The 20,346-nt window shown below is 41.0% G+C and overlaps 1 protein-coding gene across 1 annotated transcript in view; it reads right to left on the bottom strand.

The window, feature by feature from the left end:
• Nucleotides 1-2,258, bottom strand: part of BMP7 (bone morphogenetic protein 7) — a 97,302-nt gene extending 95,044 nt beyond the window's left edge. Inside the window, exons 1-2 of the mRNA XM_069072461.1 lie at nt 1,950-2,258; nt 898-1,732 (exon numbers count right to left, since the gene is read on the bottom strand). Of these exons, the coding sequence (XP_068928562.1) occupies nt 898-1,318 (421 nt within the window). The 5' untranslated portion in view covers nt 1,319-1,732; nt 1,950-2,258. The remainder of the gene's footprint in view (nt 1-897; nt 1,733-1,949) is intronic.
• Nucleotides 2,259-20,346: the final 18,088 nt, after the last annotated feature.

The following is a 20,346-nucleotide window of genomic DNA, read 5'->3' on the forward strand; positions in this document are numbered from 1 at the left end:
GAGGGAGAGAGAAGGAGAGAGAGACAGAGAGAGAGAGAGAGAGAGAGGCATTAGCAGGTTAACAGAAGCTTGGCCCTTTAAATCTGGCTAAGGCAGCTTCCCCCAATCCACTGGGATCTGTCCATTTGCAGTTGCCTTAGCTGGGAGCATTCACATGACTCAAAGCCTGGATGCTTTGAACTGTGCCGAATCTCACTTGCTCTTTGCCTCTCCCGGTTTTACATCTTCCCCAAGAGGTACATCAGCCAAGAAAGACTTCAGAAGACCTTCCCAGTACACACACACACACACACACACACACACACACACACACACACACACACATACACACACACACACACACACACACACACACACACACACACACACACACCCACACACACACACACACACACACCCCACACACACACACACACACACACACACACACACGCTGGGTTTCCCTACCTGGGAACGTTCCCAGTCCACGTTCGCCTTAGACCCGGCAAAGAAAAACATCCGCTTTCTGTTTTGGGAAGGAGGAGGAATTCAGGTGGGAAGAAAGGTGTCTGGTGAGAGGGTGTGGGGAAGAGGGGAACTGAAGACAGTTAAAGGGGTATGAGCCCTCATTATAGCAAAGAAAAATTGAGCCACTTCAAAGCGATCTTGGGAAGAAAGTCTGCTTTCCTCCTATCTGATAGAATAAAATTATGAGCCCTTTCTGTCGCCAATCCTTGCTATTTCCACCAAAAGCCCAAATCCCCTTTTTAGTTTACTTTGACTCCACAAAGGAGATCGGGATCTCCTTTGCCCATTAATCAGCCTCCTCCCCATCATTTTCCCATAGAGGTACCTTGGAGCACCCATACCCTCTGTCCCACCTTGTGGGAAAAAGCAAATTCCACTGACCCCACTCACCCAGATTGACGAAGCTCATGACCATATCCGCATCAGTTAGAAAGTTACTGTCCTGCAAACTGGCAAGCGGAGGACCCTGGGTGCTGAAGATGGGCTTGTAAGGGTAAGAGAAACCCTGGCCGTCTTCTCCCCCGACCTCCTCTTCCACTGACATGGCATTGTAGAGATCCAGCATGAACATGGGGGCTGAGTTCTGTTTGCCATGGAGGTGGGGCCTGGGCCGGTGGGGCAAACCCAGGATGGAGAGGATTTCTCGCTGCATCTCCCGGCGCTCTTGGCTGCGGAGCCTCCTGTGGATGAAGCTGGAGTGCACCTCATTATCCAGGGTGAAGTCGGCCAGGATGGAGCGCAGCAGTAGGAAGAGTGGAGTCCAAAGGACCAGGAAGCTGGGGGGTCCCGGCTTGAGCCACACCACATGCATGTCTCCTGCTTTACAGGGCTCTCCAGGCAGGGGAGAAAGAGAGCAACTGGGCTAGCCTGGGGATCCAGATAAATACTTGACCATTAAATACAGCTAAAGTTTGGAGGGAAGAGGGAAAGAGAGGCTGCTTCAGAGCCCTGGTCACTTGCTACACAACTTCCCCAGATAGCCACTGCAAGGCATTTCTCATGGCTAACTTTTTCAATATTGCTTTTGTTCCCCCTCAGATTGTAAAATCCACATAAAGAAGACAGACGACAGAGATGAATCTCCCCAGCGGACTGTTTTTTGCTCTCAACTCTTGGGGGGGGGGGGTCCTCAGTTCTGCTCTCCTCTCTTCACTTCTCACACACACCAAGTCTCAAAGTGGTGTTTGAATGTTGCTTTGCAGACAGAGGCAGCGGGAGGTTGTATCTAGTGGGAGGAGCAGCCAGTAAAACTCAGAGCTCGCTCTCTCGCTCTCTCTCTCTCTCTCTCTCTCTCTCTCTCTCTCTCTCTCTCTCTCTCTCTCTCTCTCTCACACACACACACACACACACACACACACACACAAACACACGCGCTCACTCACACAGAGAGACAGACTCTAAACTGCTTAGAGAAGAAAACCATGTTATGACCCAGAGCTCACCAGGTTTCTTTTCAAGATGTTTTGGAGGCTCCCGGCTCAAAGCAGGGTGGGCTCTTCACAAGCAGTTAAATTAACCTAAGTGGTTTAGAAGCTGGTTTCAAACTGTGCCTGGAGCCTTTCAGAACTCAGTAACAATAATTGTAAAGAAAGGAAAAGGGGCAGAAATATGACTGTGCCCCCACCACCCTCCCACCTGAGCCTACTGTCTTCCTCTTACCACCCTCCCCCCTCAAACTGCTGTCCATAGAAGGAGCTCCCATTCGCCTCCCACTGCCACCAGCACCACTACCACCAGCACCACCACCACCACCACACACACTTTCCACTCCCGCCCAAGGGAAGAAACATTCTGGGCCGGAAAGCTGCCAGCAACGACACCCTTCTGCCCCACCCACCCACCAGCTGCTGCCATTAGTGCCAGGGGAGGATCCCAGGGAAGCACTTCAAGAAGGATAGCAGCCTTTTGTTTTTTGGGTTTTTTTTTGCTTATAGTCTGCCCTGACCTACATAGATAGTTAGCCCAAGGTCAGGAGAGCTAGAGGATAAAGGACCTAACAAAGCAAATTAATTACCACCTCTCCTTCCTGCAAGGGGATGGGAGCTTCAAAGGTTCAACAGGTGGTCTGGGAGTAGAGGTGATTTCCCTTTGTGGTTATTCTCTGTCCCCCTCTCCACTTCAGGGGCAGAGAGAACCCAGATGAGACTCTTCTTTCTAGTTAGTACTCTATTCATGGGTTGTTATCCAAAACAGGCAGAAGAGGGGGAAGAGCAGGTTGAAGCTGACATTTCTCTGATCTTTCCTTTCCTAGGTAGGGTGGCTCCACCCTGTAGGCCTTTCTTTGGGAAGGCCAGATATGACTACTAGGACTGATCTCCAGCTGAAGCAAGGGCCTGGACAATAAGAACAATCCATTACAAGAGTCACTGAATGCCACTGGCTACTGGAAGCCATAAGGAAGTCGAGAGAATATACAGGGTCCCTGAAAGAGGGGTCTAGCTGGGGAGGATAAAACACTAATAGAGATAGCTAAATACATATTACTTGAGATAGAGACATACAGAACAAATAAGCTATGTAAAGTCTAAGGGAAGGAATGTCATTACCAACTGAAGACAATTAACTGGCATTTAAACAAGTCTTTAAAGGTGAGTTAGGTAAGCACCTATGGTTTAATTTTAAACTCTACTACCTTGTATGTATTCACATAGTACTTTTTCTGAGTGGCCTAAAATGCTAAATACAGAGAAAAATATTATCCCCAAAGTAATAGGACCCCCCTACTTGTATAGACCTTTGTGCTTTTCAAAATACTTTCACATGCATTAATTGTATCACATGACTCTCACACCAAGCCAGTAAGGTAGGAAGGGTAGATGTTATTGGTCCCACATAACAGAAGAAAAACTGAGAGGTTAAGTAACTTGTTCAGAGTGGCAGAACGACAAATAAAACCCCCGCCTCCAGAAAGTGTACTTTCTACTATAAGCAAACTAGTTCTACTTTATTTGTGACAAATACATTTTGTCTCTCCCAAATGTTTCCCAAGAAAGCAGCAGGTCACCAAGCTATTTTCTTAGGCATGCTGTCCTTTCTAATGCAAGTTTCAGAGTCAATGAACTCATGGTTATTATCTAAGACCTTTGTATAGATAAGATCCCCTTCCTAAACACCACAACCCTCAATTTGACTTATCTCTCAGGTCCATCAGGACTGAGGTGGTAGTTGTCTTCTATGCATCATTTCCCAGACATTTCATAGCAATCACAATAGGCCCTCAATAAATGCTTTTTGGATGAATGATTATGCTGGTATTGCTTAAGGTAGCAAATCTAATAATAGCCCACATTTATATAGCACTAGTTTTCCTCACATTAACTCTGTAAGTAAGTACCATGGGTCCTATTGTACTCAGTTTACAAATGAGGAAACTGAGGCTCAGAGTAGTTAAGAGACTTGCCCAAGGTCACACAACCAGTGACTGTCAGAGATGGACTGGAATCCAGGTCTCGACTCCCAATTCAATAGAAAGGAACAGGCTGACAAGATTGAGCTGAGTGCAGTAAGTCATAGAATCTCAGAGTTTGAAGAGACCTTAAAAAGAGTCCCAGGAGCTCCTACAAGTGCAGAGCATCTGGGTGAAAAGAAAGCAAACATGTGTTAAAATGTACTTCAAAAGATCTGTGATTTCCTCTGCGTGGGTAATACCTCCTCTGATACAGAGCACAAGCTCTCCATACTGAAACTGCAGCTACGTCCTAAGTGGTGCAAATAACAAATGACTCCTTTGAAATGAATGGTCCTATGTATTTGTTTTTGCTTTTTTGGAGGGGGGAAGGCAGGGCAATTGGGGTTAAGTGACTTGCTCAAGGTCACACGGCTAGTAAGTATTAAGTATCAGAGGCCACATTTGAACTCAGATCCTCCTGACTCCAGGGTCGGTGCTCTATTCACTGTGTCACCTAGCCCCCCCTATGTATTTGAATTTACACAATTCAGAGTTAATAATTTAGTAGAATATGGTAATGGATTCCAGCCCACAGGAAATATGCAATATGAATTCAAATAATGAGACCACTTCCTTAGATCCATTATTTGTACTAATAGGGACCTCAGTGTAGATTAAATTACCATGGAGAGGAAGGGGGGAGGAAGAGAGAAAATCATCACCTAATGACCAGACTTCTGGTAATGAACTTCTCTGTACTTAGATCCTTCAAACATGGTCTGTTATCAGAAGCCTTTACAACTTGGAAGGGTCATAGAATTATAGAAATTAGAACTGGAAGGGGCCTTCATAACTCCCTTACTTTACAGATAAGGAAACTGAGATCCTAAGAAGTGAATTGAGTTCAATTCAACAAACATGAATTGATTATCTACTTAAATGTGTACAGTGTTATAGATATTAAAATATATAAGTATATATGTATGTGTGTACATATACACACACACATGCCACAGATCCTGTTTTCACAGAACTTCTAATCTAATTAGATAGAGAGGGGAAAGGAGACAAGTATTCAGATCAGGATAACAGGAGAAAATGAGAAAACCAAGTGCCTCTCACTTTGGAGACAGCCTGTCTTGTGCCAAGGATGTACACATATAATTATCACACAAGGCTTGAGAAAATGAGAAAACCAAGCAAAATTCTATAAGAAATTTGAAGAGAAAAAGGTCACTTCCTTTGGGGAAAGGAATAGTAAAGGAAGGTTGCATAGGGGAGGTAGCATCTGAGTTGGGTCTTGAAATAGGGGACCAACAAAGAGCTGAAAGTCACTTCTATGCAGGGAAGAGGCAGGTCTTAAAACACTAGAAGGACCAGACATGTCAACAGATAGAAAAAAAAAAATTTTTCTTGGTCCTTCAGGGTATTCTTAAATTATTGCCCATGTAGTTTGGTAAACTCCTTTAAAGAAAAAGAATCATTAATTTCTCTAACTACTACTTTTTATGCCATGCCAAAGAATAATTTATTAATAACTGACTGACTGCAGTAAACTATAACACATTTCTAGAGCACTTAAAACACTTCCCTCGCATAAATTAAAAAACAAACAAACAAACCTTAGCATGCAAGGTTTCTGAGAGAATGAAAATTTGAGGCACATGGAGGTTAATTGACTGGCCCAAGGTCACAGAGCTCTTAAGTGTTAAAACTAGACTCAAACTCAGGTTTTCTGATTCCTAAACCAGGGATCTTTTCACTACATGAAACTTACTGCCTTTTTCATGAAAAGAAAAAAGAAATCTTCAGGGTGTGAGACTGAGGAACATTTTCTTAGAGTTCATTTCAGTCTCTCCTCTGTACTCCACACTTCCTCCAAACCCCCATTGCAGTCAGTCACTTTCCTAGGGCCTATCCAGTTTCCCCTCAAGCTTTCTCTCTCTTGGTGGCTACTTCTGGAGCTGGAATGGTGAAAGCACCCTGTGCTTCATCCCAGAGGGGTACAATCTGATATGCATATTACTCTACTCTGCACCTGGGGGTTAGGTTCTCCTGGATGAAAGACAGATTGTAATGTAAGGTACTGTTAGGCTGTGTCTCCTTGGTCCCCTACAAAGCAGAGAGCCTTCACAGCCTGCTCGCTGTTCTCCAAGTGCTGGACAAGGATTTTTCATTTCGTACATCATCCGTTACAGCTTACTGGAGGGATCTTGACTAAGTCAGCATATGTCTCTAAGGCAATAAAAAGAAGAAAAGAATGCTGCTGATGTGTGCATTACTCAGGCTAGGTACAGGGCTTCATTTTCATCCCTAATGATAGAAAATCAGATAGAAGCAAAAAAATGAAGTGGTCATCCTTGGCACAGGAAAGGCTGTCTCCAAAGTGAGAAGCACTTCCTTTGGATCTCTTAGCCTGTGTGTACCTCAGTATCCCCACATGTAAAATGGGGATGAGGCTCTGCATTTGTGTGGAACCTGGAGACCTGTGGATGAAAGGAGATCTGCTCTGGAAAGTCAAATTATTTTAGCATATATGAAATTCAATATTATTTTCCATGGAAATCTTTTCTTTCATTGAAGAACAACCTACATAAGCTACTTCACCCTGGTGTTTTCTTCCCCCAAAACCATTTGGGTTTTTTTTTAACTGTGTGTTGGGGAGGGGGGAGGTTAAGGGTACAAATGTCTTTTGTCAGGTTAATGTACACGTGGCACAGACCACAATTCCAAATAGAAATAAAACACACACATTTCTCCAAAGAAATTCAGCAACGGAGCCATGATTTCAAGTTCTGGTCTCACAAACGGCTGCCCAGGGCCACAGCATTGTTTGTTATCATCATCACCATTATCCTTGAGTGTTATTTACATTAGCTTTTGGGCATTTCACATCATTAGTTTCACGTACGGAACAAGCACACATGCTGTTGAGGCACTGATCACCCCTCTGCCTTGTGTGATCATTGTCTTAGCTAGAGGCAGCTAGCTAGGTGATACAGTAGATAATGCTGCACTTGGATTCAGGGAGACCAGAATTCAAATCCAACCTCAGACACCTCCTGGCTGCATGAACATGGACAAGTCACTTAACTCTGTCTATCTCAGTTTCCTCATGTGTAAAAAGGAGATAACAATAGCACTCATCTCCCAAGGTTGTTGTGAAGACAAAATGGCATGTTTCAATCAATAAATATTTTAAGTTCCTACTATATGTCAGTCAGAACAGCTAGGTGGCTTAGTGGATAAAAGTGTCAGATCTGGAGTCAGGAAAACTCATCTTCCTGAGTTGCAAGCTGGCCTCAGACACTTACTAGATATGTGACTCTGGGCAAGTTACTTAAACCTGTTTGCCTCAGTTTCCTTATCTGTAAAATGAGCTGGAGAAGTAAATGGCAAACCACTCCAGTATCTTGCCAAATAGGGTCACAAAGAGTTGGACAGGACTGAAATAACTGAACAACAATTACTATGTGTCAGGCCACGGTGCTAAGTGTTGGAGGCACAAAAAGAAGCAAAAGACAAGGTCTGTCCTCAAGGAGTTTTCAATCTAATAGGGGAGTAAAATGGGAATGGGAATTTGAAGATCTTCCCTGCCCCTTAATAGACCTAGGGGGGGGAGTCTGAAGAACTCCCCTGCTGTGAAAATAATCTCTGCCCCCTGATAGGCTGAATGTAGTCACATGGAGCCTGTGGTGGGAGGAGTTTGCTGAAGGGAAGCAGAGCCCACAGGAAGCTGGTGGTCAGAGCTAGCCAGACAGTGGGAGAAAAAGGACACTCAGGCAAGGAGATAGAGAGGTTTGTGAGTACATATTGACCTTGTATTGGTTTGTGGGAAGGCTTAAGGATGCTGTGGCTCTCGGTGTTATTATGGCTTCTCAATATCTTTGGTACTATGATGGAATTGGCTTAATGATTTGGGGGTTGCATTTTCTGGTGTTTAAATAAATGCTTCAGTTCTATCCTCTATCTGGAGTTTGGTATATTTTGTGATCAAGCATCAGGCAATACTTATAGTCACGGTCTTTATTGTGATCATGGGAGGTATAAATATTGCATTGGTGCTACAGGGAGATGCAATATGTAAACATATAAAGAAAGCAAGCTATATACAGGGTAAATAGGAAATAATTAACAGAGGGAACAGTAAAAAAGAGAGATTTAATTGAAAGTTTTGCAAACCTTAAGGCACTATATAAATGCTAGCTATTATTATTAATCCTCCTTTCTGTACTCCCAGCTCCTTGAAGTCAGGAACTGGGCCATTTCACTGGAAAGGATCTTGGAGATCATGTGGTATAACCTTATAATTTTATAAATCTCTGTGCCCTTTCCCCTAAGCCTCAGCCAGCACCTCACAAAGGATGATATGTACCCTGAGGCTCACAAACATGTCTGTTGAATGAATGTGAGTACAAGCACACTATAGGTATGCTACATATATGAAAAATGAAAACTCCCCTTTGTTGTTGACTCTCCTTCATATTTTACATAATAAGACCTAGAAATATTTCAGTCATTCCAAGTGCTTATGACCTAGAAAGTTTGATCTTTGAACCAGGCAATGAGGAAGTCAAGTGGCAGTGTAGAGGGGCCCAAACATTTTCCACAAATGGATTCAGGCAGCATGTATCACGTACCCATTGCATCACGGGCAGGGCACTGGACCAGTAATCTAGAGACCTGGGTTGATGACAATCATTTCATTTCCTGGAGCTTCAACTTGTTTCTCTTCCATAGCCAAACCACTGTATCTCTCCAATACCTCCCTTTCCTTATCTAAAAATGGGGATTATAATACCTGACCTCCTCTCAAAGGACTGATGGTTTCATTTGTGCAGGCTCTCCCTACACCTATACAGACAGCAACTTCTCAATAACTTAGGGGAGCAACTATGGCCAAATCACTGATTGACCTCTAAGCACCCAGCCAACTTGGAGGGATGAGTCTCTCCAAACTGAGCTAGAGTGATCCTCAGATGTCAGGTATACAGGCCATCACTAGGCTCAACCTCAAAGCATTTCAATCTTTGTAGTTTTTGCCTGAGATTGGCATAGCCTTGGAAAATCCAGGATAGCCATCATGTAATGATGAGGCATTGGAGAAGGACTTTAGTAGATATTGTGGGCATCAAACTAGAAAATGGATATGAAGGTGCTTCAATGGCTATAAAAGGTTATACAATTATAAAGTAGTGCTTTTTTTTTTTTATAAGACTTGTCCAATTCTAATTGTCTCAAACAAATATTTTTGGTCAGCCTGAAACCTTTTCTAGCACATTTTCAATCTAAGACCCACCAACAAGATGCCAGTGGTTGCAATACTAAGAAAAAATTGAAATGGTCACTAAAAGCATCAGTGAACCCTTTCAAGTTTGCAAAATACCATTCTAGAGATTGCAATCAACCTGCACGTTCTCCTAGATTGTTTTGTAGGTTGTATGTACCCTGGTGCTTTTTCTCTGAGGGCAATATGTAAAACAGGCCCAAAATGATGCTACTGTAATCAAGGATTTCATTGACCATTTCTTCCACACAGACATGGTCAATGATAGTTCTTATAAGGAAATGTTCATTTGAATGATTTGTGGGTGTTTTGGGAAAGGGGCGTGTCTTGAAAACTGAAAGGATGATTTATGGTGAGTTCAAAAGACTCATTTACAACCAGAAAATGTAATTTACGGACATTTGGGTCTTTGATATTCATGAAGAGAAAAGAGAGCAATGAGTTTAGCCATATTCTGTTCCCCCTTGGCTTACCAGTTCCCAGTCATCTCTCACTTCAGAAACTCTTTTTTGGCAATAAGCAGTAAACAGAACAAATCCCACACTGGTTTTAAAAAGCATTACTATCTCTGAAACAGTATTTTTATAGAACAACAAAACATTACTCATGGAAGTCATGCTGTTGACCCAGTGCAGGCTCAATTCTTTTTATCCAGAAGTCTATTAATACACAGCTTTGGGCTTTGGGAATTTGGTGATCTTATAGCTTGCTCGGAATCACAAAACTGTCAGAGGCCTCAGAGGTCATCCAGTCCAACCCATGCCTGAAGCAGGAACCCCTTCTGTGTCTTTCCAAAATGCTCTCTAGTTTATCAGTATCTTTCCTAAAATGTGTCATTCAGTGGGCAAGTGCAGTACTACAAAAAAGGTCTGACCCAATACACCTAAGCATCCCTTTGCCTTCATTCATTCAGCCAGAAATCACATTGGTTTTCATGGTTGCCAAGTCATATTGCTGGCTCCTTTGAACTTGTAGCCCATGAGAACCCCAAGATAACCCCAAAAGTGGCAGTCAGGAATGGAATAAAGTATCATTGCTCCCAGTCTCTGCTTGAAAGTCTCTAGGGATGGGAAACTCACAGCCTCACAAGAGGCAGCTCACAACACCATTGGACAAAAGGAATTATTAGGAAGCTATTTGTTGTTGTTACTATATTTAGCCGACATCTGACTTTTCTGTAAATGCCACCTATTTTGCTTTAGTTTTTTGTTCTAAGTCTTCACTCCTGGGACAATCAGAGAAAGGATCACCTCTTGTTCACAAGATAGCCATTCAGATATCTGAAGATAGCTATTAGGTCTCTCTCCCTATGTTTTCAATCTCCCCCCAAGTCTTGTCTAGTTCCTTCAACTGATCTGTGGATGGCATTGTTTTGGAGTCTCCTGGCAATCCTGGCTGCTTTCCTCTGCATATGTGCTGGTTTGTCAGTGCCCTTCCTAAAATGAGGTGCCCAGAAATAAAACCAATACTAAGAATGGGTTCTGACCAGGGCAGAGGACAATGGGGTTATCACCTCACTGGTTATTAGATGTTCTACTCCTATTAATTCAACTAGAGATTTCCCATTTAGTGAAAGCAGCAGGAATAGAATGACATGTCCTATCTGTGCTCTTACTACTTCATATGTTTGGTTCTGTATCTATGAGGCCAAGCAGACACATACCACTCATCCCTCCAGTAATAGCCCTTCAAATATTTGAATACAGCTATTATGTCCCCTCTGGTCTTTTCTTTAATGAACTAGACATCATAGACATTCCTTCCTGTTTGCCTCTTTCTGGACATTCTCCTACTTAACAATGCTTTCTCTAAAATGGAATGCCCAGGGTATGATCTGAACTTCATATTCCTGTGTCTTTCTTAACACAACCTAATATTTCATCAGTTTCCTTGGCTGCTTTGGCCAACTCCTGGCTCCTATCAAACTTGCAGGCCACCAGAAGCCCCAGATCTTTTCCAAATGAACAATAGCCCACTCTACAATTCCTCTATGTTTTAGATGACTCTTTCTATAATTTCCCATATGTCCTCCACTACAGATCTACCCAACTCTCTGGGGAATATGAATTTCTTTAGTGTTTTAGGGGTAACAATGTACTTTTCAGGCTATTTATTGTCTCTCATTCTTGCTCCAAGATAAGCCAGGCCTATTTTCCAGGCATACATGTTATAAATAATGTCTTACATAGCATTTCTTGCAGGCATTTTATCCTTGGTAACATCATATGCTGTTTGTGTGTAAAACCTACCATGCATCTATACATTAACTTTTTTTTTTTTTAAGCAATCGGGGTTAAGTAACTTGCTCAAGGTTACACAGCCAGTTATTTCTGGGTGGGTGCTAAGTGTCTGAGCTCAGATTTGATCCCCAGGTCATCCCGACACTGGAGCCAGTGCTCTTACTCACGAAGCCACCTGGCCGCCCCTAAGCATTTGGGGTTAAGTAACTTGCTCAAAGTTACACAGCCAGGTGTTTCTGGGTGGGTGGTAAGTGTCTGAGACCAGATTCAATCCCCAGGTCATCCCAACACTGGAGCCGGTGTTCTTACTCGCTGTGCTACTTGGCCTCCCCTATACATTAACTTTTATAGCTTTATCCCTTCTGAGCTTCCACCAAAGTCTTCCTCTGAGGGCTTTTTTCTAGAAAGTCATTCTTGCCACTGGGACAGATTTTACCAGCAGTCAGTTAATGATAACCAGGAAAGAAACCCACTCTGAAATAATGCTTAGGTTAACCAATTTACTGCCTTCCTTCCAACTTTCTGGTTTAGATTCTATATTTTGAAATGAATTATAAATACAGAAATTCAATAGATATGAATAATTTTGGATTTTCTTGTAACAAAAATAAGATAAAAAACAAACAATAGAACAATTTATCAATCATTTCAAATTATTTATCTTCTCTTAGATGTCTCAAAATAAAAAAGTAAATGTTTTCCATGTTATATGTCTAGTAGTCTATTTTCCTTGATAATTATATGTATATGTGTGTATATAAATGCACACATATATACACATATATATTTCCCCTCAAATTCAAGATTATCATTATATATTTGCTACATCAATTTTTAAAAATATTTCTATAATAATCTAAAATTTGTTACTGATGTATTATAATAGAAATTGTTCCCAAAATAAAAACCTGTAAAGTACTATTAAAATTTGAGACACTTGAGTGCTCTGCATGTAAATTAATAGCTATTCTTCTTAGTAAATGAAATGAAATCACAAAATTTAAAATTCTCCTCTAGTACTTTATCAAGGCATAAAAGCGATTCTGCTTCTTAAAAGTAATACCAATGGTCTATAAACTCTGAAAATTTCTACCAAGCTGGAAATAACCTGTGACAGTCTCTATGATGATACCAGCGGACCAGGCTAGCTAAGCTTGGAGAGGTCAGAAGGTTGGCAACCAGGTGATGAACTTTGGGGTGACAGCAACTCTTGAAACCAGCTACCTACCAAAGCATGGAGGAGTCATTATCTACCTTGGTTGAGGAAGCAGCCACATTGATGAAATCATGGATCTTTAGGAGGATAAAATAAACAATTCTTCTTAAAGTGTTGCATTCCAAGATTTGTAGCCATAAAACTTTAAAGGGAGGATATGAGCATGAAAGATGGGCGTCACCAAGATGTAATCAGTATTCTTTCATTTGGTCCCAGAGATTTACAAGTATCAGTCAACAACAACAACAAAATTTAAGTATCTGTTATATCCTAAGCATTGTTTTAGGTGACTGAGGTATGAACACAAAGAATGAAATAATCCCTACTCTCAAGGAGCTTATAGGCTAATGGAGAAGACAAGCACATCTGTGAGTATATATGAAGTAAATGTAAAGAGAATAAAATCAAAATAAGATCAATTCAAGGTAGGTACTGAGAGAATACTAGTAGTTGTAGGGATCAGGACAGACTTCGTGTAGAAGAAGTTGGTATTTGAGCTATGTTTTGAAGGAAGAGAGGGATTCTATGAGGTAAAGGGGAAGAGTGAGTGCATTATAGGCATAGATGAGAGACAGCCAGGGCCTAGGCATGAAATTAAAGAACTGGAGTGTAGAGAGTGAGGAATGGAGAGAAGGCCAGTTTTATCGGGTCACAGAGTAAGAGAAAGGAAGTAATGTACAATAAGACTGAAAAGACAGGTTGGGGTCAGGTTATGAAGGTCTTTAAAAGCTAAACAGACAAGTTTATACTTTATCTTAGAGGCAAAGGGGAGCCACTGAAATTTATTGAGTAGGGGAATGAGATGATCAAATGTGTGCCCTTAAGGAAAATCACTGTGGCAGCTGGGTGAAGAAGAAAGGATGTAAGTGAAGTGACATTTCAGACAAGGGGACCAAATAGGAAGTCATTACAATAATCTAAGTGAGAGGTGATGAGGGTCTGAAATAAGGTGGGTAGAGAGAAAGGGTTAGATTTCAAAGATGCTGTGGAGGTAGAAACAAGACTTGGCAACTGATTGGATATGTGGGATGAGAAAGGAATCAGGGGGATAATATGAAGGTCATGAACCTGGGAGACTGGATTGATTATCTTGCCAGAGTCTCTAGGCTTATATTTCTGACTATCTTTGCCAGTCCTCTTTCCAACATCCTTTGATATATTGTTTTCCCCCATTAAAATGCAAACTCCTTTGAGAGCACAGGTTTGGTTTTTGGTTTGTTCATGTGTATCCCTAGTGCTTAACACAAGATCTATCTATCTGTCTGTCTATTTATCTATCCGTCTAACTGGAAGAATGGCGGTATCTTTGACAGAAATTTATAAGTTTGGAAGAGGAGTAATGTTTGGGGAGAGGGGTCAACAATGAATTCCCCAGAGGACCAATGATAAATTATTCTATTCACCTCAGGATGGGGCATATATTTTTGGACAGGTGTCTGGTACAGGAAGGTTTCATCTTTTTTTTTAATTAAAGGAGAGAGGTGGGAGAGAGAGAAAATAAGTTTTTGTAGTCAGAAAAAAATAAAATTTTAAATTTTAAAATGTTTTGAAACATCCAAATCAAAATATCTAAAAGGCAATTGGTGATTTGAGACTGGAGCTCAGAAGAGAGATTGTGGTTGGATAAACATATCTGTAAGTCTCTGGTTGGAGAGGACAGTTAAACCCAGGGAAGTTTAGAAGGTCACCAAGAGAACATGGCCCAGGACAGAGCCTGGGAGAACATCCACAGTGTGGGTGCACGACATGGACAAAAGATTGTAAATTCAGAGCTAGAATAGGCTTTCACTGAGGCTGAGTTGAGTGCCAGTCATATAACTAATATTTGAGGGAGGATTTGAAATCAGGCTTTCCTGACTCCATGCCCAGCTCTATGCATTGTGCCAGTTAGTTGACAACAATAGTCAGGATGCAGGACAGGACAGTGTGGTGAGAGTATTGGAGAAAGGGTGACCAACAGTGTCAGAAGAAACTGTGAGTGAGATCAAGACAGAAGATAACTGAGAAAAGACCACCAGATATGACCATTAAGAAATCACTGGTAACTTTGGAGAGACTGGTTTCAATAGAGTGAGGAAGTCAGAAACCAGACTGCAAAGGGATGAAGTGTGAGCAAGAAGAAAGGAAGTGCAGTCAACCAGGGAAGACAACTTTTTCAAAGACTATGGATGAAAGAGGGCAGCTAGTTATCTCAGTAAATAGAGCACTTGGGTCCTGGAAGCAGGAAGATTCCTCTTCCTGAGTTCAAATCCAGCTTCAGACACTTACTACTATGTGACCCTGGGCAAGTCACTTAACCCGGTTTGCCTCAGTTCCCAATCTGTAAAATGAGCTGGAGAAGAAAAGGCAAACTACTCCAAGAAAACTCCAATGGGGGGTCCTAAAGTGTTGGACACAACCGAAAAATGACTTAACACTGACAACATGGATGAAAAAGGGAGGCAAGCTACAGAGATTACCCAAGGATCTAGTGAAGATTTTTTTTTTAAAAGATGGAACATGGCATGCTTGAAGGCAGTAGGGAAGGAATCAGTAGATAGTGAGAGGTTGAAAACTGTAGTTGAGGGAGGATGATTTAGTGGAAAATCTGTTGGAGAAGATGGAGGGATTAAGGGCACATGTAAAAGATTTCACCTTGGCAAGGAGAAGACCGCTTCATTATCAAATAGAGAGGGGGATGATGTCAAGGAATTTTGAGGAGAGAAAAAAGAGCTCAGGGGAAATGGCCTCAATTTCTTCAGTAAAAATGAGGTCATCAGCTGAGAAAGTGGGGAGAGGGATAGTATAGGAGGTTGGAAGAGAGAAGAAGAGTTTTGGAATAGCTTCTGTGGGGTTAAATAGGGAATCAGTCAGGGAAGAATAAAAAACTGCATTACTGTAAGGAGAGTCCACTTATAGTTGGATAATATGAATTTATAGTGTATCTAGTCATTGCAGTTGTGTGATTTCCTCTGGCTCCATTCCACATTCTGTGAGTAGGAGTGAAAAAGGTAGATGGTGGGAGTAAACGAGGCTGGGGTTTGGCAAGGGATGAGCAGCAATAAGACAAGGGGGCCAGAATGGATAACAGTGTAGAGTTGGAATGTTTAACTATATGGAAGGGAAAGGAAGAAAGTGAAGTTGGAGCAAGGTTAATAACCTGAGAAAGTACTAAGGGGTAAAAGAAGAGGAAGTAGAAAGAAGCTGAAGAATAGTTTTAGGAGGGATGAGGCATAGGGAGAGATGTAATGATCAAGATTATCATCAGATAGAGAAAAGTCAGGGATTTTGATGAAAGGAGTAGAATATTGTGGATAATGGTTAGATCTAGAGTGTAATCATTCCTGTAAATGACTGAGGTGGAGTGAAAGAATTTGAAGAAGTTTTACTAACTCTGGAGGTTTTTCCAGTAGGCAAGGAGCAGAGGCAATCAGGAAAATTCATTCATGGGAAAATCAGGTGGCAATATGATCTTTAGCTCACTAAAACTAATGCCTAAGAAATAGTCAAGGAAATCTTTAAACATTATATATTGAGGCAACTAGATGGTGCAGTGAATCAGGAGGACCTGAGTTCAAATTCGGCCTCAGACACTTGAGACATTTAACTAGCTGTGTGACCTTGGGCAACTCACTTAACCCCAATTGCCTTGGCTTCCCTCCTTCAAAAAAAAAAACCCCAAACCAAAACCAACATTTTATATTTTCTGGGGAATCACTAAAACTTATTTTAAGAACTTTAAGTCTAACAAGAAAGCACATATAACTGGAAGTCAGACTACTTGGTATCAGCCTGGACTAGTCATTCTCCTTCACCCCAACCCCCCATATCCAATCAATTATTAAATATCATTTCAACTTTCACCACATATCTAGTACATGTCTGCTTCTTTCCACTCACACAGGCCTCCCTGCCCCACCCACCCAGGCAAGGTCCTCATTACCTCTTGCTAGGACTATTACAATAAACTTTTAATCTGTCTCCTTGCCTCAAATCTCCTCCCACTCCAGTCTACCTTCCACATAGATACCTAAATGATTTTCCTAAAATACTTCCCAACACATAGACACTTAATATACTGATGGCCCCCCATTCCCTCTAGGATCAAATATTAAATCTTTTATTTCATAGTTTAAGGTTCTTCACAATATGGCTTCTGTCTCTCTTCCTAGATTTCTTATACTTTAGTTATGTCTATGAGCTCTAAGATCCAGCAATACTGGCCTAATTGCTATTCCTCACACAGGATGGCTATGTGGCTCAGTAGATACGGCACAAGGCCTAGAGTCAGAAAGACTCCTCTTCCTGAGTTCAAATCTGGCTTCAGATACTTATTAGCTGTGTGACCCTGATCCCTGTTTGCCTCAGTTTCCTCATCTGTAATATGAACTGGAGAAGGCAATGGCAAACCACTCCAATATCTCTGCCAAGCAAATTCCAAATGGGGTCACGAATAGTCAGAATGACTAAACACACTGACTGTCCTGCATACCTGGAAGGATCTCTCTCCTTACCTTCACCTCTTGGTATCCCTGGCTTCCCCAAGACTCATCTCACATGTCCTCTTCCATAGGGGGTCTTTCCCAGTCCCTGTTATTTGAGCCCTCCCCTCGAGATCAACATCCTTCTACTTTATATGTGTTTGTACATATCTATTTATTTGGATGTTGTCTCTTCCATTAGAATGTAACCTCCTTGAGGAAAAGGATTGTTTTTGCCTTTTTTCCCCCGGTGCTAGCACAGTGCCTGATATATAGTCAACCATTAATAAGTTCCTGTTTTTTGATTGGGAAAAAATAGTAGAAATAGGTGCACTCAGGAAATAGATCAACAATTCCTATGTCAGTCAAGTCATCACTGTCCTCCCAATCTCCCAAATTTACAACCTTGGCATTATTCTTGACTCTTTGCTCTGCCTCATCTTTTATATAGTTGCAAAATCTTGTCATTTTTGCCTCCACAAAATCTTTCTCATTAGTGTTCTTCTCTCTACTTACATGGTGATCGCCCTAGTCCAATCTATCATCACCTCTCACCTAGACTATTGCAATAGCTCCTAATGGATTTCCCTGCTTAGTTGCTTTTCCTCTCCAGACCAGCTTCCAAATAGTCATCACAGAGATTTTTCTAAAGCACAACATATCTAATTGTGTCACTCCTTCACTCAGAAAACTCCAATAGCTCCCTATTACCTTTAGGATCAAAGACAAACATTTCTATTTGACTTCTAAAGCCTTTCATACTTTACCTTGTGCTTACACTTACAGCCTTGTTATACACTGTTGCCCTTCTCACATTCTGTGGTTCAGCCATGCTGGTCTTCTTTCTGTTTATTATATAGGATACTATCTCCAATGTTGTACCTTGGTACTAGTCATTTCTCTGGCTTGAACTGCCTTCCCAGGCTTCTCAGAATCCCTTATTTCCTTCAAAATTCAGCTCAGGTGCCACTTTCTAAATGGAACCTTTCTTGATCCTCCCCCCGCCCCCGCCCAAACTGTCACTGTCCTCCATCCTCTCCAAAATTTGCCTCTCATTGTTTTTACATATATTTATATATATACACATGCTGTCTCCCCTGATAGAATATAAGCTCCCTTTTTTACTGAAACATTTTTTAATGTTCAAAAGAAAACAGAGGAGGTTCAGAAAGAAGTATAGACAAGCAGAACAGTTTTGAAAGCAACGTGTAGACTTCATTATATACTTTTTTTTAGCAAGTGGGACAAAATGGACATTCATAGTTTCATAAAGAATCCTCTTTTTGTGTTCTGCTATATGTATGGAAATGCTCTTTTCGGGGAGTGCTTAAGTTCAGAATAAAACAAAAACAAAATAATGATACCAAGCAAATATTAATCTAAATGGTTCTCTCCAAGCCTTTGTAGCCGGACCTTATTCTGCCTTTCCAGTCTTATTATACAACACTCCCCTTCATGCACTCTAAAGTCCATCCAAACTGACAATCTTTTCATTGATTACATGAGACATTTCATTTTCCCCTCCATGACTTTGCACCATCTGTCTTCCATACCTGAAATACCTTCCCTCCTCACTTTTACCTCTTAGAACTATTTCATTTTTATCTCTGCATCTCTAGTATCTAACACAGATTAGGCCCTTCATAAATGTTTGTTAGGAGTGATGAGGGACTTCAAATATCCAAACATTTGCTGAAGATCACTCTCAGCCAAAATCAGATTAGCTAATAGTTCCTTGATTTGCCTTGATGACAATTCTCTCTTTCTCATAGTGAAGGAAACAACAGGGAGCAACTCTATTTTCATTTGATTCTCATTAACAAGGAGGAATTTGTTGCTGAAGTGGAAATTATGGGAACTCTGAGGGAACTGACCAGTCACTCCAAGAGTTTGTAATAGAAAATAGTCATGGTCTGACATGCAACCTAAATTTGCAAGGCACTTGATAAATTATTTCATATTATTCTAATAGAAAAGATGGAGTGATTTTGACTAGACAATAATGCAATTAAATAGATTAAGACCCTGCTGAATGACTGGACTCAAAGGCATTAATCGTTCAATGTCAACTTGGAAAGAGGGCTCCAATGAATTATCCCAGGAATCTATGTTTATCTTTCTGTCATATAGCAGTTTAATCAAGACTTACATCATGATACAGAAAACATGCTCATCAAATTTGTAGATGACAGAAAGCTCTATCTAACAGAGCTGAACTGAAAACTCTAACAGCTGAACAAAAAAAAGACCTTGACTGGCTAGAGTACTGGGCAAAATCCAAGAAGATAAAATCTAATAGTGATTAGCATCTTACATTTAGGTTCAAAAAATAATTGTCACAAGTGCAATAAAAGGAAAGCATGGTTAGATGGAAGATTGTCTGAAAGGTATGGACGTTTTAATGGACTGCAATCTCAATATATAATATGATTTGAACCTAATTGAGAGGCACAACTTATTCCAGGAATAAGAAAATAATAATGTGTGTTCTACTCTGGTCAGGCGACCTTTGGAATACTGTGTTTTGTTTTATTTGTGTTTGATTTAGGATACTGTGTTTGATTTAGGATGGATATTCATAAACTAGAAAACATACAAAGAAGGGTAATCCGGATGGTAAAGGGCTTTGAGTCAGTCTGTCATTGGAGAATTGGTTAAAGGAACAGAGAATATTTAGCCCAGAAAAGAGAAAATTCAAAGGGAATATGATGGCTGTGTTCAAGTATTTAAAGAGTTGTCATATGAAGGAGAGATTAGATTTATTCTGTCTGGCCCAAGAGGACAGAAAAAGAAGCAAAAGGTGGAATTTGCAAAGATTCAAATTTTGGCTTGTTGTCAAGAAAGAGAGCTATCCAAAAGTATATTTGGCTGCCTTGGGGGGTAGTCAGCTTTTCTTCACTGGAGGTCTCCAAGCAGAATTGGATGTTTATTTGTCAGGGACATTGAGGGAGAGGGATTCACTGAGCTTCCTTACATTTCTAAAATTCTATTATTCTAATTCCTTTGCACTTAAATCCTACATACTTTGAAGCCAACTCTTCTTAGTAAATTGAATTTCCTGTTTAATTTCTCAGTTGTTTGCGTTAGTGCCAGTTCTTACTAAGTGCCCAAAAGAACACATTTTCCCAAACACAGGAACCATCAAAGTTGATGAGAATTGAGCCTTTAGTTCAGTTTTAGAGAGAAATTATGCTTTAAATGAAATGATTCAGAGGTAGTAATGTATTCTGTATAACCAGAAAAAATGT

The sequence above is a fragment of the Petaurus breviceps genome, unplaced genomic scaffold, assembly GCF_028583685.1.
Source record: "Petaurus breviceps papuanus isolate PSGF00001 unplaced genomic scaffold, PetGlider_PUasm1.0 90847, whole genome shotgun sequence".
In the NCBI taxonomy this organism is placed as follows: domain Eukaryota; kingdom Metazoa; phylum Chordata; class Mammalia; order Diprotodontia; family Petauridae; genus Petaurus; species Petaurus breviceps.